This window comes from Phallusia mammillata, chromosome 8 (assembly GCF_965637545.1).
Source record: "Phallusia mammillata chromosome 8, kaPhaMamm4.hap1.1, whole genome shotgun sequence".
NCBI lineage: Eukaryota > Metazoa > Chordata > Ascidiacea > Phlebobranchia > Ascidiidae > Phallusia > Phallusia mammillata.
Window position 1 is genome coordinate 16,978,413 of NC_137259.1, and position 18,339 is coordinate 16,996,751.

General features: G+C 36.7%; 1 protein-coding gene across 1 annotated transcript; it reads right to left on the reverse strand.

The window, feature by feature from the left end:
* Window positions 1-4,574: 4,574 nt before the first annotated feature.
* On the reverse strand, window positions 4,575-15,701 carry LOC145204063 (solute carrier family 15 member 2-like). Its single transcript, XM_080076477.1, has 16 exons — window positions 15,601-15,701; window positions 14,617-14,681; window positions 14,449-14,533; window positions 13,953-14,187; window positions 13,614-13,713; window positions 12,923-13,112; window positions 12,269-12,429; window positions 11,913-12,047; window positions 10,875-11,078; window positions 10,381-10,497; window positions 9,038-9,190; window positions 8,272-8,447; window positions 7,678-7,792; window positions 6,941-7,057; window positions 5,822-6,000; window positions 4,575-5,280 (listed from the first exon to the last, which is right to left on the reverse strand). The coding sequence occupies exons 1-16, from the start codon at window positions 15,659-15,661 to the stop codon at window positions 5,046-5,048; spliced, it is 2,328 nt and encodes a 775-aa protein (XP_079932603.1). The 5' UTR covers window positions 15,662-15,701; the 3' UTR covers window positions 4,575-5,045.
* Window positions 15,702-18,339: the final 2,638 nt, after the last annotated feature.

The window sequence follows — 18,339 nt, forward strand, 5'->3', positions numbered from 1 at the left end:
GTTTGAAACTGGAATATTCCCGCGAAAACCCACTTAAAACCGGATTTTTCTTCGATTTTTTGACCCCCAAAAGTCGAAAAAACGGAAAAGCTATAGCCTTAGGTTTTTCCAAAAATCGGGTCAAAATTTTCAATTTTGAAAACCGGTTTAAACCGGTTTGGAGGTTCGGTAGGAGGCAGAAACCGGTCATAACCGGTTTGAAACTGGAATATTCCCACGAAAACCCACCGAAAACCGGATTTTTCTTCGATTTTTTGACCCCCAAAAGTCGAAAAAACGGAAAGGCTATAGCCTTAGGGTTTTTTCAAAAATCGGGTCAAAATTTTCGATTTTGAAAACCGGTTTAAACCGGTTTGGAGGTTCGGTAGGAGGCAGAAACCGGTCACAACCGGTTTGAAACTGGAATATTCCCGCGAAAACCCACCGAAAACCGGATTTTTCTTCGATTTTTTGACCCCCAAAAGTCGAAAAAACGGAAAGGCTATAGCCTTAGGGTTTTTTCAAAAATCGGGTCAAAATTTTCAATTTTGAAAACCGGTTTAAACCGGTTTGGAGGTTCGGTAGGAGGCAGAAACCGGTCATAACCGGTTTGAAACTGGAATATTCCCGCGAAAACCCACTTAAAACCGGATTTTTCTTCGATTTTTTGACCCCCAAAAGTCGAAAAACGGAAAGGCTATAGTCTTAGGGTTTTTTCAAAAATCGGGTCAAAATTTTCGATTTTGAAAACCGGTTTAAACCGGTTTGGAGGTTCGGTAGGAGGCAGAAACCGGTCATAACCGGTTTGAAACTGGAATATTCCCGCGAAAACCCACCGAAAACCGGATTTTTCTTCGATTTTTTGACCCCCAAAAGTCGAAAAAACGGAAAAGCTATAGCCTTAGGTTTTTCCAAAAATCGGGTCAAAATTTTCAATTTTGAAAACCGGTTTAAACCGGTTTGGAGGTTCGGTAGGAGGCAGAAACCGGTCATAACCGGTTTGAAACTGGAATATTCCCGCGAAAACCCACCGAAAACCGGATTTTTTTTCGATTTTTTGACCCCCAAAAGTCGAAAAAACGGAAAAGCTATAGCCTTAGGGTTTTTTCAAAAATCGGGTCAAAATTTTCAATTTTGAAAACCGGTTTAAACCGGTTTGGAGGTTCGGTAGGAGGCAGAAACCGGTCATAACCGGTTTGAAACTGGAATATTCCCGCGAAAACCCACCGAAAACCGGATTTTTCTTCGATTTTTTGACCCCCAAAAGTCGAAAAACGGAAAGGCTATAGTCTTAGGGTTTTTTCAAAAATCGGGTCAAAATTTTCGATTTTGAAAACCGGTTTAAACCGGTTTGGAGGTTCGGTAGGAGGCAGAAACCGGTCATAACCGGTTTGAAACTGGAATATTCCCGCGAAAACCCACCGAAAACCGGATTTTTCTTCGATTTTTTGACCCCCAAAAGTCGAAAAAACGGAAAGGCTATAGCCTTAGGGTTTTTTCAAAAATCGGGTCAAAATTTTCGATTTCGAAAACCGGTTTAAACCGGTTTGGAGGTTCGGTAGGAGGCAGAAACCGGTCATAACCGGTTTGAAACTGGAATATTCCCGCGAAAACCCACCGAAAACCGGATTTTTCTTCGATTTTTTGACCCCCAAAAGTCGAAAAAACGGAAAGGCTATAGCCTTAGGTTTTTTCAAAAATCGGGTCAAAATTTTCGATTTTGAAAACCGGTTTAAACCGGTTTGGAGGTTCGGTAGGAGGCAGAAACCGGTCACAACCGGTTTGAAACTGGAATATTCCCGCGAAAACCCACCGAAAACCGGATTTTTCTTCGATTTTTTGACCCCCAAAAGTCGAAAAAACGGAAAGGCTATAGCCTTAGGGTTTTTTCAAAAATCGGGTCAAAATTTTCGATTTTGAAAACCGGTTTAAACCGGTTTGGAGGTTCGGTAGGAGGCAGAAACCGGTCACAACCGGTTTGAAACTGGAATATTCCCGCCAAAACCCATCGAAAACCGGATTTTTTTTCGATTTTTTGACCCCCAAAAGTCGAAAAAACGGAAAGGCTATAGCCTTAGGGTTTTTTCAAAAATCGGGTCAAAATTTTCAATTTTGAAAACCGGTTTAAACCGGTTTGGAGGTTCGGTAGGAGGCAGAAACCGGTCATAACCGGTTTGAAACTGGAATATTCCCGCGAAAACCCACCGAAAACCGGATTTTTCTTCGATTTTTTGACCCCCAAAAGTCGAAAAAACGGAAAGGCTATAGCCTTAGGGTTTTTTCAAAAATCGGGTCAAAATTTTCGATTTTGAAAACCGGTTTAAACCGGTTTGGAGGTTCGGTAGGAGGCAGAAACCGGTCACAACCGGTTTGAAACTGGAATATTCCCGCGAAAACCCATCGAAAACCGGATTTTTTTTCGATTTTTTGACCCCCAAAAGTCGAAAAAACGGAAAGGCTATAGCCTTAGGGTTTTTTCAAAAATCGGGTCAAAATTTTCAATTTTGAAAACCGGTTTAAACCGGTTTGGAGGTTCGGTAGGAGGCAGAAACCGGTCATAACCGGTTTGAAACTGGAATATTCCCGCGAAAACCCACCGAAAACCGGATTTTTCTTCGATTTTTTGACCCCCAAAAGTCGAAAAAACGGAAAGGCTATAGCCTTAGGGTTTTTTCAAAAATCGGGTCAAAATTTTCGATTTCGAAAACCGGTTTAAACCGGTTTGGAGGTTCGGTAGGAGGCAGAAACCGGTCATAACCGGTTTGAAACTGGAATATTCCCGCGAAAACCCACCGAAAACCGGATTTTTCTTCGATTTTTTGACCCCCAAAAGTCGAAAAAACGGAAAGGCTATAGCCTTAGGTTTTTTCAAAAATCGGGTCAAAATTTTCGATTTTGAAAACCGGTTTAAACCGGTTTGGAGGTTCGGTAGGAGGCAGAAACCGGTCACAACCGGTTTGAAACTGGAATATTCCCGCGAAAACCCACCGAAAACCGGATTTTTCTTCGATTTTTTGACCCCCAAAAGTCGAAAAAACGGAAAAGCTATAGCCTTAGGTTTTTCCAAAAATCGGGTCAAAATTTTCAATTTTGAAAACCGGTTTAAACCGGTTTGGAGGTTCGGTAGGAGGCAGAAACCGGTCATAACCGGTTTGAAACTGGAATATTCCCGCGAAAACCCACTTAAAACCGGATTTTTCTTCGATTTTTTGACCCCCAAAAGTCGAAAAAACGGAAAGGCTATAGCCTTAGGGTTTTTTCAAAAATCGGGTCAAAATTTTCGATTTTGAAAACCGGTTTAAACCGGTTTGGAGGTTCGGTAGGAGGCAGAAACCGGTCACAACCGGTTTGAAACTGGAATATTCCCGCGAAAACCCATCGAAAACCGGATTTTTTTTCGATTTTTTGACCCCCAAAAGTCGAAAAAACGGAAAGGCTATAGCCTTAGGGTTTTTTCAAAAATCGGGTCAAAATTTTCAATTTTGAAAACCGGTTTAAACCGGTTTGGAGGTTCGGTAGGAGGCAGAAACCGGTCATAACCGGTTTGAAACTGGAATATTCCCGCGAAAACCGGATTTTTCTTCGTTTTTTTAAAGGGAAAGGCTGCGAAGGGAATAAACATCACATTGTATCTTTGAATAAACGCCAAATGTGCGCGAACAAACGAAAAAGTAATTTTCTTTCATTTGGGCGCATATTAGTGCAGTAAATTATCAGGGGATAAACTTGTGTTTACCAGAAAACTGAATAGAGCAGCGTTTCCCAATCTTTCTGGTGACCCCTTGATAACATTTGCCAAATTGCGGTGACCCCAAGCATAAAATTAGTAGGCTCTAATTAAAATTGACTGTGGATTTTCTCAACAATAAAGTCGCCCATGAGTTTGTTTTATTGGCGCTAGTGGTCCATGGCCTAAAATAAGTTGGGAACCATGTGTTAGTTTCTGGCGACCCACAGGTTGGGAACCGCTGGAATAGAGTTAATTGTAGAATATTTTTTTGGATAAAACATTTATAAAGTATTTTTCAACCTTTTTTGAGCCACGGGACAATTCATGCTTTAAAATAATCTTGCGGTAACACGAAACGAAATTTTATTATGACACAAGAAGTCTTAATATTATACACAACAAAAAAACAAGCAAATCCCGATGACACATTTAAACTGCTTGATAGTTGAGAATTCTCTTACATAAAATAAAAGCTATTAACGTCCCGTTGTAGGGTGATATATATCGACCGGTATTCCATGGAATGCTAATCAAACGCAGGTTTTTTTTAAGGTTTGGTTTGGGTGACCGCTAAGTAGTTTTAAGAGACCGCAAGTGTTTCATTTAAATACCAAAAAATAGCCATATTTGCTTAAACGAATTATTTATTAGGCTACTGGCAAATTTTGGGAAACCGCTGGAGAAAACCGAAACGGTCCCCCAAAACACCTTAAAAAAAACACTGATCAAACGTATAAATTTCTTGCGAAAAACCTGATAATCTTTGACGAAACACTAGCGTTCAGCGGAACATCAGTTAAAAATCACTCATTTAGAATAATGCTAGATGTTTTCGAAAATATCTCTTCGCTCTACTTTGTTTAGGTACGCGTACTTCAAGAATTTATTTCAGTAAATATCACAAAATACTTAAATTTCAATTAAAAAAGTGGTTTCAAAAGCATCGTGGCAAAAAACTTCAACAATGCCATAAATTGATATGACGTAAGAGCGTTACAGTCATTCCAACAACAGTAGATATAGAAATTCTATTTGAAAAGGGAAAAACGCCATACTTATGATCGTAAAGGTGCGACTAGAACTACATATTTTTTGAAAATTTAAACTCTCCTCCTGGATAATATACATACAGACGAATCCGGTTAATCGCTCTTCTGTCCCGATTAAGTGAATTGCGTTCAATCAGCTAATTTTCTCAAAAATGATAAGCAAAGGTTATGATTTCCCGCAAATACATGAAAGACCCTAATATCCAGATTGTTATTAACCGGATCCGTCTGCTCCTATCAGTTTAAACCGTGTTTGTTAAACCAGTAATTAACCATTGAAAAAGAAATTAGAAACGGGTCTGGTTCTCGTAGGAGTCTTCAGGTTTGTTGGGATGTTCTACTATGACGTCACAAGCGTCATTGTCGACGCCTCCGTTGGTCGCAGGTGGATCGTAGTTGTTTTCAGGAACACCTTCACCCATACCGAGTTTTTTCATCCGGTACTCTTCTGCCCTCTTGCGGACTTTTTCCTGCTCGATCAGAATTTCTTCGGCAAACTCGTTCTCATCTACGGGGATGTACCTAAGATACACGAGATTTTAACGCCATTTTAAGATGATTTGAATTTTGTATGGGTTTTGAAATCGTTTTTGAACAAGATTTTCAAAAGCATCGTATTAAAAAATGAACTACGTAACTCTATTATGAATATCCGATGTAGTAAATAGGTTTAAATTGAATTACAGCCTAGAAGCCTAGCGTAAGTTTGTTACGTTTATGCCTAAAGTTATTTGCAAAAGTGCCAATCTGTAGTGCATAGTAAACAACACAAACAAAAACATCTCGAAACATGTTTAATTTCTGTTTGTTTAGCCAAAGATGGTCATTCAAACTCAACTCATTCCATAAATTAATTTATATCTCTGTGGTAAACGCCTAAAAAATAAATACCCAAAAGTAAAAAAAACGGTTTCCACTTTTATTCCATGTTTGTTTTTACTTTATAGAGCTCTTCTGGCAATTGCATTTTTATTTTTTGGCATAAAAAAACGCCAAAATAGCTCTACAAAGTTGATATTATGCCTGGCAGCAACAGCTTATATACATCTTTCTCTTCACTTACCGGTATGCAAGAAACATAAAGAGGATTGCAGCAACAAAAATAAGCCCGGCAAAGAAGAAAAACTCGTCAGAAGCCTTCTCAAAACCCTGTGCTTCAGCCACAATCAGAACTATAATGTTACCAAGTGACACAGTGAAGAGCCAGATACTGGTAAGAACAGATTTCATACTTGGAGGGGCCTGTAAGGTTGAACAACAAAGGAGTTATATTAATGAATCCAGTGGTGTTTTATTGTGGGTGAGCTAACTGCTAAGACAAGCCTGGATGTGTTCATTTAGACCAGTGGTTCTCAAACTCGGTTTTCGGGGCCGCATGCGGCTCCCAACAACTTATTTTGCGGCTCGCACCAGACCTCAGAAAACCACCATACATTGCTATTTTAGCTTTCAAAGTAATAATCTTTAGTGATTTTCTCAAAGTTTCATTTTTTTGCGGCTCCCCACACACTTAAAAAAATACCATTTGGCCCCGACAATAAAAAAGTTTGAGAATCACTGATATAGACTTTTAGAGTTTAGACCAGCAATCATGACAGACTTTGATCATAGTTTCATAGTCTGCCGGGACTTTTGTAGGCACTATACAGAATACAGATCAAGCCAGTCTCCCAAGCATTTCCACATATGGCAAGGCATAAACTAAAAAAATCTAGCCTACAGTCGAATTTGAACCCATGAAAGGACCCTGTTCGGGTCTGGCACTCTACCAACTGAGCTACGCAGGCTTGGTGGTACAAATAATGATAAAGTATTTAATGGTACTTGTACCATATTTTTGTCAAAGGGGAGCCCAAAATATTTTACAGGCATTCAACTTTGTGTCAAAACCCACATATACTGTTGGATAACAGTGGCCTGAGTAACAGAGATTTCAGTCAAAAATTCACAAAAGCATCAACTCGACTGCCATATTAAGTCAGTTTTAGAGAACAATTTTATGAGGTGGTTGAAAAAATAGAAAATTATTATTTTCAAAAACAACATAGTTTACAGTTTTAACCTTGATTACATCATGCTCAGGCCTTGTAAAAATGTATTTTAAATCATTGGGTCACTTTGATGGTATATTGCTTGGCTAAATCTTTGACAAAAAATTGTGGGACTTAAATAAAAAACTTACCTGAGTATAGGAAAACTCAAGGCCAGTAATTGAGAGGAAAACTTCACCAATTGTGATGAGAACAAACTGAGGAACCATCCATGCAACACTTATGACACTTGGATTGAGATCTAGGGTCTACAAAGTATCAGTAAATTCAAATACTGGTAAAAACATAACTTTATGTATATGATTACCACAAGGCCAAAACCCATTCTTTTAATACTTCTCAAATAAATTACTAGGACGATACTAGATTTTAAAGCGAGTACCGATACAGAGTTCCTTCGGTGTATATACCTTCGATATGGATTACCGAGTACAAATATATTGTTGTACTAGTTGTATATCACTAGCTAATTTATCTGCCATGGCTGGGGTACATGCGCGCACAGACACACACAGAAGCATGTGGAAAAATGTGATTTCCACATGATAGCGAAAAAAACTATACCTAACATGGCAAAACTTTTTCTGATTTTGTTCTGTCTGAAGCAAATATTGGCAAAAAGTAGCCAGTATTCATATAGTGTAAACCGGCCTTCAGTAGCGAACGTTGGTATCGAAAACTGGGACAAAATATTTCGATACCGAGTATCGATGCCACTGAAATCATTCGATACCATTGATACCGAGTAACGTGCTCATCCCAAACCAAGGCAAATATTTTGCGAGTAAGTTTTGGAAAGAAAATTCTGTAATATCTTTAAGTGTAAAAGTTTAAATTTTTTTGTTACAATTTATGGTTAATTACTCACATCAAATGAATCTGCTTCTATTTCTTGCAACACTACGCTATAGACCCCGCCAACATCCAAGTATAAATAATATTCTCCTGATGTTCCATCCCCATACTCCAAGTGAACTGTTGCTCTTAATACATAAAATAATATGACTTACATAAATGTTTGCCTTTAAACCAAAATCAAAAAGAACTCAAGAGGAATCATAAGACATAAACACTGTTAAAGCTATTTGCATTCAAATATAACTTGGGTAAAGAAACATTTGTCTAAGACAAATTGTCTTATTAGGTAAAAAAATTATTTAGTCCCTCAGAAAAAATTGATGAATACTTTATGATGGGGAAAAATATTTCAACAGGTCAAGCCTTAAAAAATCAGGTTGTAAGATCAGTAAGCATGTTTGCATAAAAAAGCTCTGACAAGGTTTAGCTCATACAGACAAGTTTTAGGAATGATATTAACAGTAAAATGAAATTAAATTGAAATTACCAACTGCCAAAATGTAATAAAAATGAAAAAAAGGAAAATTATTTTAACATATTTGCATAGAACCCATACTGCTAAATCACTTTCTTATTAAAAAAAATGAAATAAACATTTTCATACTCTCCGTAGGGGACATCTATTTCTTCAGATCTCTGGTTAGGTAGAGCGACAATAGGTCGATCCTCAAAAAACAGTCGATCATTTGCAGTAACAGTGGCTGTGACATTGTCATTCCGTAAATTCAGAATACTAAATCTTCCCCCACCATCTTCAGTCTTATGCGTTATCATTTGGGTCTGTTGGTTGAAAATACTATGGTTTTGGCAAAACATAAACAACTTGTGCCTGTAGCAATATTTCTTAATCTGTACACAATTTTGCTTTTGTTTACTTTATATTTTCAAATTCAAAGCATGAATAAGCCGTTCATGCAAAGAACTTGACAAGTAAAATCTAGTTAGCAAAGAGTTTTTAACTCCAAAATGCAACCTACTTGAACTGATGCTTTACAAATGCTTTCAAAGTTTAATACAATTCAAATGCCACACTTTATTTTTTAACATGTCAGACTCCTAATGAAATATTTTTAGTGTAACCTTTATTGATAACAGCTACAAAATGATGCATATGGTCAAATGTTATGATTTTAAACAAATAGTAAAAAACATTTTTTTTTCTCTTTGTTGCAAACATCTGCACTTACAGGAAGTTTAAGTAGTAACTGAGTGCAAGCAGATACACGAAGTCTATCAGAAACAAAATTTAGTCGCATTATACAAAAAAGTTTCTCCTGTGCGGCCCACAAAGTATTTACCACACCTTAATGTGGCAATTTCTTCTCTTAGTCTTGGACCATCCTAGTTTAGGCAATGAGCACTTTGCTTACCTCAATGTAATTGCCATCTGTAATAGTGAACTCCAACACTTCTTCTTTACTTGCCGGACTTGCAACGTTAAAAAAATTTGTTGCTGTGATACCTTCACATGCATATTCATACTCGGTGTCAGTGTTGAATTTAAAAAAATCAATTTCGCTTGCCTAAGAAAGTAGAAAAGTTATTTTTTTAGGTTAGTTCCAAAGTTTTCTTTGTAAAACTGTAACTTGATTGATTTATGTTTATGTAGTTCAATACTGAGCAAAAATATTCAAAGCGCGGTACATTTTTATTTGACATCATAATCTGTTTTAAGACAAAGCAAAAATTGAGCACTTAAAAGTAGTCTATAGTTAGGCCAGAACCAAATTTGATCTATTAAAACAGGGGCCGGCAACATTTTTTCTGCTGCGGAATGTTTTTGAAACTGAAATTTTATCACAGACCGGTTTTCAAAAACCACAAATGTTTAGCAATGAAAACATCTAAATAAGTTTATCATCCCCAAAATACATGGGAAAAATGTTTCAAAACATTTAACCTGAAAAATTCTACAGCCTGGTAACACACTCGTTGCGGACTGAAACCGGGCCGTATTAAAAAAATTGACTTTTGCCTGAAGAGTGAGCAAGTGGCCAGCATAGCAAGCAAAACCTGAGTTGTTGTATTGTTGTATTACGGCTAATATTTACATTTATAGAAGCCAAGGTAGTATTTGTTGGAAAATGAAGTATGTTGGTACATGCAACATCATTAAAAATTGGTATAAAAAGTATGCGTTGTGTACCTAGTTCCTCAATGCTGTAAGCATGAGCTTCATTTATTTCAGCAGCAATCCAACCCAGATTACAACAAAAAACTCATGGAGAATTCAGGGATTCTACTAGCACAGCAGTTCTTAATCGTGAATGCTGTTGTGCTAATTCTGAATCTAACTGTCATGTGAGGTACTATGCTAAACAGAAGTCTTAGGAAACTGAACTTTTGTTTATACCAGTTATTCTCAAATGCGGCTCTCAGGGACGCATGCCGCTCCCAACAACTTATTTTGCGGCTTTCACCAGATCTCAGAAAACCACCGAACATTGCTATTTGTAGGGATTTTCTCAAGGTTTCGCTTTTTTGTGGCTCCCTACACACTTAAAACTACCATTTAGCCCCGACAATAAAAAAGTTTGTGAACCACTGGTTTATATGATGCATTGGGTTGCATCTTGGTGCTCCCTCAAAATTGCTTGGCGCCCCCTTTTTTATATTTGTAACATTTGGCTAGTTTTGAGCCCACTTTTCAAAGGTAATTGTGAACCACTAGTGGTTAGCGGACTGCTCTCATGAGGCAAAAAATATAACTCACCGATTTCATTGGTACAATTGTAGACTGTCCTCCATTGGTGACTGAAAGGTTGCAAGAACCTGCATTGATAATTCGAACACCATATTGGTTACTTGGTGGTAAAGGTGTAAGAGTTTTCTGTAAAATTATTTATTTGTTATCAGTTTACAGTGCAGACAAGGGTAAAAGACAAGATACGTATTTAATCACAGGACCAGAGGATCTCAATCTGGGCTTAACTTACTTGAAAGTTAAAATATATTAATTTTATATTTGGAAATAATTATAAGTAATTCCAACTCTTTTTGGGATATGGGAGATCAGTGTGGTAAAAGAACATAGTAAGTTAAACTTCAAATCCATAAGTGTAAACATGAAACAAGAAACTTGGAAAAAAACAGGAAATCTCTGCAATAAACCACACCAAGATTAGTAAATTTTATATTGATGCCCGAAATGTCTTCCCAATTTCCGAAGCAGCCAGTGAGTCAAGAAACAATTTCAAAAGCACTCACATCAATTTCAATTTGAAGAATTGCAGCAGCGATAAATGAAGTTCCAGCCAAAATCAGACCAACAGTCATTCGTCGAAGTGGAGGGAATGGAATTTTGAAGTATCGCAGTGCAGGATAGAGAGTTGATTCAAAGATAGGAATCAAAATGACGATGAACAAAGGATTTAAAACTTCAACTTGGTCAGGTTTAATAAGCAATGTGCCCTGTTTAAAGTATAAATTGTTTTATTTTTTGTTTAAAAAAGTAATGAAATACTATGAAAAATAAAATTTCAATTTTTTTTTCTTTTTACATATCATTTTAGATTTCAAAAATATATTAACTGCAACGTGCTAATACACTGTTAAAACAGCTGCTACAATTGCACCTTATTTTAAATTTTTAGATTATATCAGGGGTCACCAAATTATAGCCAGCGGGCCGGATCCGGTCACTTCATCCGGCAAGCGACCACATTTTTTGGTTTGCCAAATCGTATTGATAACTTTGTAACATTTAAAAATTAATCTACTCCTTACAAAAGTTTTCCTGTCGCTATATGTAGAATTGATATTATCTAGTTTCATAGGATTACAACGCGCAAGATTGATCCAAAGCCGGTTTGTTACGTCACAAACAAGACTACAAGTGTTAATTGTGCGCAAACAATTGCCTTATTTTGTTACTTATGACGTAATATACAAGCATTGCTCGTAAGATGAGACCAACTGTACAATTGTGAAAGACCATCTCTTGACGCCCCAATAAAAATCGCCTCGCGGGGTACGTTTGATAAGACAGCGCTATGGCATGAAACTATGTAGCCCGCACGAATCACCCTGGATTATATGGATGCAGCTAGTGACAAAACATTGGTGCTATAGATTGGTATAGCCAGGCTATAGCACTCCAGCTATTTAGGAGTTACAGGCCAATGTCTTGTCACAGCTGCACTAACGAGACCTTGTAGGTTGACAAACTGTGCACTGTCTGCAGCTTACATTGCTATACAAAATATAAATAACAAAATATAGTTTATTAATTATAGATGTGTTTACCAAATGTCCATTGGTTTGAATCGCTTGTAAAGTCCATCTTGACCCTTGTTGATCAAAAAGAGCCCAAAAGGCAGGAAGAGGGATGAACAGAATCATCACACGAAACACATACTTTGTGTCTCGAATCAACTTTTTCTACAAAAAACATATAATTGTAAAGAACAGTTGATGTACTTAGAAGTTCACAGAATGTAGTGGTTGTACAGCAGACTTTAATTATTGCAAAAAAAAGAAATGTTTAATCTATGGCATTGGCTATACTTTGTTGTTCTTCCTTATGACAAACCAAGATTCTGCCAAAAAGTAGTGATTTGTAGTGAAAACAATTAAATTCTAAAACGTAAGTTACCACTTACAGAGGAAGTTGAATATTCCAACCAATGGTCTTTGTTTCTTTCACTGCTCGGTGTGTTCCATCGATTCTTGCAAGCAGAGTAGACACATTTGCAAACACGAGGAACAATACTGCCCTCTGGTGGATACATTGTGTACCAGCGAGTACCAATCACAAACAAAACTAAAAAAAAGGTAAAGTCAATGTATTACCAGTCAATAGGATTAAGCAAACATATGCAATGCAACACAATAAACCTTAATTCATAAGCAATATGCTTTTTTTATGCAATTACTCAGATTATGCGATTAACTGAATCTGTCTGTAAATGTTAGTCTTGTCAGTATAACAGTAGTTTTTACAAAACTGTGCTTTTACAGAAATCGTCCTGAACAAACGTGTGCAGACAGTTCAAGTTATGGATTGTTTTTATTTTATTTTTTATCCCTTGCTTAGAACTGAGGATGCCACCAATTCAGCTAAATCGATATTATTTATATTACATTGCAAAATGAAAAACACAAACTGATTTAAATGTACTAAAGCTTCAGTTTACTGGTAGTGTTTACAGTTCACAATTTTTGTTACATTTCTTAAACATTATCTCGAAATGTTTTTGAGGTAGTAACTATTGTTAAAAATGCATGATATGAACAACAACTAAAATTTCACTCACTTAGAGCAACAACCATTAGAGCCCCTGGTACACCAAATGCCAATGCATAGCATTCATCGAAGATTGGGTCTGTTTCCCCAGGATAGCAGTTGACATCAGCACGGAAAATTGGTGTCACGAAGGTTGATATCAGACTTCCAGCATTGATAGCAAAGTAGAAGAGTGAGAAGAATTGTTTTCTGATGTAGGTCTGAAATATTTGTTGCATTATTGGCAATAGGCTGACCTTGCAATTTATGTACACATGAAATGTATGGAAAACCCCGTCATAAACTAAAGTCAGTTGACAGCACTGTTATTTACCCTGATGAGGGTGACATGTATAGGATGTCGAAACATCAAACATCGAAATAAAAAATGCTTGCCAAAAGGGCTGTATAAACTTGATATGTCTGGCAGCAATAGCTTATATATTTGGAGAGCTTATTTATTAAGCCAAAAGGCATCATGCATTGTCCTTGTAATCAGCTTTAAAACAAAACTTTGAGAGCATGGAAATAATATACATAAGTCTGCAGTCAATCTTGTTACAGTTATTAAATCACACTGGGTCATGACCATTATACAAGTCAGCAACTAGCAAGTAGTTTCATTCTTGTGATTTATTAAATAAAAAAGGTTGTAAAACAGTAACAAAAAGTATGAGATTAGTGCAGTAACTTAAATCCTGATTTTTACTTGATGGTGTTACCTGCTCAGGTTGAAACTGATCACCACCAAATGCTGAAACACAGGGTTTAATCCCACCAGAGCCAACAGCAATTAGAAACAACCCAATCATGGAAAGAACACTACAAACAGGGTGCATAAGTTCAACAAAACTTAAATTTGTTATTGCAGATTTAAAACAAGACCAATTCTGTTCAAAAAGGTAAAACGTTCTGCAAACAGCTAAAATAATTGCAAATGCCACCAAAAATTGTCTATTGTTGATGAAAAATAACTAAATATACTTTTAACCGATTGGTGCAAACTACAATTGACAATGTAAGGTGATTTTTTTTTTTTTCAGTTTCCTAACATAACTTACACATGAGCAGTTTGCGATGGTACATAAGGTATCGATCCTACAGTCTTCACGGCATGCCCCAGAATGTAAACAACCGACAAGTAGAGAATGGTCTTGTATTTTCCCCAGTAGGAATCGGCGATAACGGCTCCCATCAACGGAAAGAGGTACACCAACACCGTGAAGGCATGGTATATGGCGGTTGCAGTGTCATCGTCCCAATGCAAGTAGTTTCGGAAGTAAAGCAGAAGAACGGCTAGGTGTAAAATACATTATAAAGGTAGTCGAATCATACAGAATCGAGCAGAAAACAAACATGTTTAAGCAGCGCCAATTTTAGCATTTTGATTTCGCGCCATTTGAAGTTGTGGAAGTTACGCGACACGCGATAAACTGTCGCGAGAAAAATGTCTCCAAGTCCTTGTCGTTTAATTTTAAAATAAAAAAAATTTTAATCGCATAAGGAACTTGCAACCTTTAATTGTAGAATAAACCTTTAATCATCAATAACACTTACATCTCATGCCATAGTAAGAGAACCGCTCACAAAACTCATTGCCGACAATAAGGGTGACGTGCTTTGGGTATTGACGCCAGGCTTCCTAAAAAAGGAAATGTTTAAGCAACAGTTTTATTCTAAAATAATGTCACAGACAGGTTCAAGAAAAAATGATCTTTTACTTACAGACCACGTTAAGCTTTCTGTACTTTTTGTATCAACTTCGCTTAATTTGCCCTTTGTTTCTGAAACTGTAAAAAAAGAATTTCAATTAGGCTACTGATCCGAAACTACTTACATTGTGTTCCTTTTGTGGCACTAAATTTTTTCACGTGTTGGTTATATAACGTGCAATAACAGCTTTGCACGTGCATCTAGGTTGACGCCTATCATAAAATTTTACCCAAATAAAATCGTTTTTCAAGTTTCGTTAATTTCGTGTTGATACTGTTTTGAAACTCCACATAGACAAGCTGTAATGACTTAACAACCGAATAATTCCTTGTTCGAGACAAAGTATTTGATTTGATGTCAAGTGTCAAGTCGTCTTAAAATGAATATCCGCACGGTAGCAGTATTTATTTAAAATATGGTATTTTTTGTCAGATTTAAAGAACTTGGCCGAATGGTCCAGGGCGCGCCTGACCCATATGCAGACATAAAACCCTGATCGGGATTCGTCCCCGGGAGTGTTCTGGGTTAAAACCCCATAAAAGAAAGATTTTAATAACTCGGCCACGTGGTCCCCGAAAGTCCTGACTGGCTTGTCCCATATTTTGACCAAACGGACTTCTTTCTCATGAGAGTTCTTTAGGTCATAACTCCGTGAAAAATGAATTAAGAACTTGGCCAAATTATCTTTGTCGCTATACTGCGTACAAAAACTGATGAAGGTTCGGTGCTGCTGTTGCTAGTCCAGACTTTATCCACAAATTGTGCCCAGCATTTTTGCGTTCTATAATGTTTCAACTGATCGCAGCTATTTCAGCTTGATATGATCGTTTAAGTGTACGTGTGGCGCAATGTTTTATTTTAGCAAGCTAAATCAATTGAAACCTAATCGAATCGTATCATAAAGCGCCTTGGGGTTGCGCATCGTTAAAACACTGTTTGTTGTATTCAAGTTTAGAGCGTTTCATAAAGGTATCACTTCAAGGATTTAATATTTACCCGAAACATCACTGCTTGAAGCGGATGACACAGAATCTTTCTTTTCATCTTCTGAAGACATGGTGGAATATTCAAGCAATGCTATTCTTTCACCAAGTTAGAAGAAACACACAATCAACAACGAACCCCTTTAAAAGACAAACAAAATAAACATATTTAGGCCATAAGTATCTTTGCATGATGTTTCCAAAGGCTTCCAAAGGGGCATAGCGTAGTCATGTTGCTTTTCATACTGTTTTATATGATGTAACACTTAAAGCACATAATACTGTATAGCAAATTGCTGTTCTACTGTATACAGCTCGTTTAGCTTAAGGCTTGTAAATTGCCAACTAAACAAGACTTGTTCAAATAGGCGGGATTCCATATACATATGTCACTCAGCAGCATGTCCAACATATAAAGTGTTTTTCTGCGACTGGCTTGCAATAACACGTCGAAACGAGTTTATATTCTAGCCCATCGCTCGTAAAAGTCGTAAAAACAGGAAAAATTTGCAGATCGTGTTTGTGGCCCGTTACAGCGTTTTACCTCGCCATGCAGGAACAAAACCTATGCGTTTGGATAATGAAAGTTTTGCACAGTGTAAATAGGGACTTACAATAGGTTGAAAAGGTTACCGCAAATTGAAATGACTTATTTCAACACCCTTGTTTAAATGCCCCATGTAAATATTTGGGAAATCGCTTTTGGGGACTTTGAAAATCTGTTTAGCAAGAAAAGGTATCCTTCAATGCAAAACTAACGCAATATTTTGTCCCACTCGCAAGGTTGCTACCATTTGCAATGGAATAGTCTAATTGGCGATAACCTCTAATTAGGTTCACAAATGGCAAAAAACAATGACTCGACATTATATTAATCATGATTCATAAAATTATCTCATGTTCTTGTCACATTTTTATAAACAGGCTTAATACTTGCGATTCGGTTGTTGATCAAACAATTATGGTAAACATTCTTACTCAAAATGCGTCAAAGGTTTCCAAACAAGCTTGCTCAGTAATGTTGCCTCCCTTGTTAAACAAATATTTATCCTATTGCACAATTCCGCTCGTTATGCGTAAAGCAATTTTCACAGCAAACAGTTCACAATCAGTTCAGTAAACGCACTCCTTTTCTTTGTATATCTTTGCACCAAAGTCAATAAAAAAAAACATATAAACGTTTTGTTTATGTAGACCTTGCTTTACACTAGAATTGTCACCAAGCTATATTGACTTAACAACCGAATACACGAAGAACTATTTCGACACCGTATATTGAGCAAAATAAAAATAAAAACTAAATGGTTTCAGTACAATTTAAAATAAAATACTTGTTTTATACAAACTGTCGTTTCATTTGACATTGGTATTTTTAGTATTTTTAGCGTGATATTTTTCCGCACGTTTGGGTGTTTAATGTTAAGATTGGGTAAAAAGAAGTTTTTTAAAAAAACTGGAATGTAACACCTTAAAGGGTAAAAAGTAAATCTAAATTCAGAATAAAATTTGCTTTGACGATGGTTTAGGGATGGTTCAGCAAATTGAACTGTGTCGTAATATACACCAGAACTTTCTAAGTCATAGAATCTAAGGCAACACGGAACGCAAAATACGTCGTTTGGTAAACCATAAAAGCGCAACAAGTGTTCAAGGATTAAGTCTTAAGCAAACCAAAACGCAAACAAAGAGGTAGTAATGGTTCAAAACCTTCAAGCTTTAACAACGTTATAAACTAATAAAACGGCTTTTGGGTGCAGTGTTCCTCAGGTCTCAACCGAAAGCAATTTAGTCATCACAAGGCAACTCATTTTTTTCCACAAGTGTGTTTGTGTCATGAAATTGCCATGTCATTAAGATGACCTTTGGTATAGGGGTCATTGAACCACCATGATACCGCAAAAAATGCAAGCCCTTCAAACGCTGTTTAGTGCATGTGACATGCTGATTAACACTTTGTTTGAACAGAAGGTATTGCTGAAAAACTGTAAATTAAATCTTGCATGGAGTCGTAGTGTTATTTTTTTGCGCAGGCACGAGGTGCTCTGACAAACAGGTAAACAGGAGGATAATGATTTATTGCAAGAGTAAACTTACTGGGTCAACTAATCTTGTTGAAACACTAAAGATATGAGCACACAATTTTTGCTTTTTTAAAAGTTGCCTTGGTAATGTTTTTTTTTTATTTTCTTTCTTGGAAGCAATGGCAGATAAAGCATTTGAAAGCTTTTACCAGTGCAATGTTCACACCAGTGTTATATTTGTCAAACTAATGTCAAATACACGCCAGTTTTAACCAATTAATGGACAAATACCTTGGGTGAATTGTACATTTGCAAAAAGTGCAAAATGTTCTACAATTTACAAGTTACAAAACGTGCAAAGTGACTTTTTATCCAAGACTAAATATCTGCTATTAATAAGGTTTACGAGTTTAAACCACATCCAAAGGTAATTACCACTGTATTCTCAGCTGTAAATCAGCTCTCGTAAAACAATGCGAGAGTCACAAATATTTGCTGGTCACACCGTTACCTTGACAACAGCCCAGTCAAGCTGGGTCTTGCCTAGCATAGGAGCAAAGTTCGCTAATGGAGTTAAAAACAGCCTGGCTAAATAATGGAAGACGTTTATGATGTTGGTTGGTATTTGTCTTTATTTATTGCATAATAAGTAAAATATTACCCATAGAGATATGTGATAAACTACTTGACCACAGAGCATTAAAAGTGTCAAAAATGCTTTATTTGATGTA

What these genes read in the sequence shown, in the direction of transcription:
- LOC145204063 (XM_080076477.1), bottom strand. Translation starts at nt 15,661, where the DNA reads ATGTCTTCAGAAGATGAAAAGAAAGATTCTGTGTCATCCGCTTCAAGC. An exon ending in CAGAAAGCTTAACGTGGTCT is followed by an intron (nt 14,534 to 14,616) that starts GTAAGTAAAAGA and finishes TTCCTTTTTTAG; the next exon opens with GAAGCCTGGCGTCAATACCC. An exon ending in CTCTTACTATGGCATGAGAT is followed by an intron (nt 14,188 to 14,448) that starts GTAAGTGTTATT and finishes TTTTACACCTAG; the next exon opens with CCGTTCTTCTGCTTTACTTC.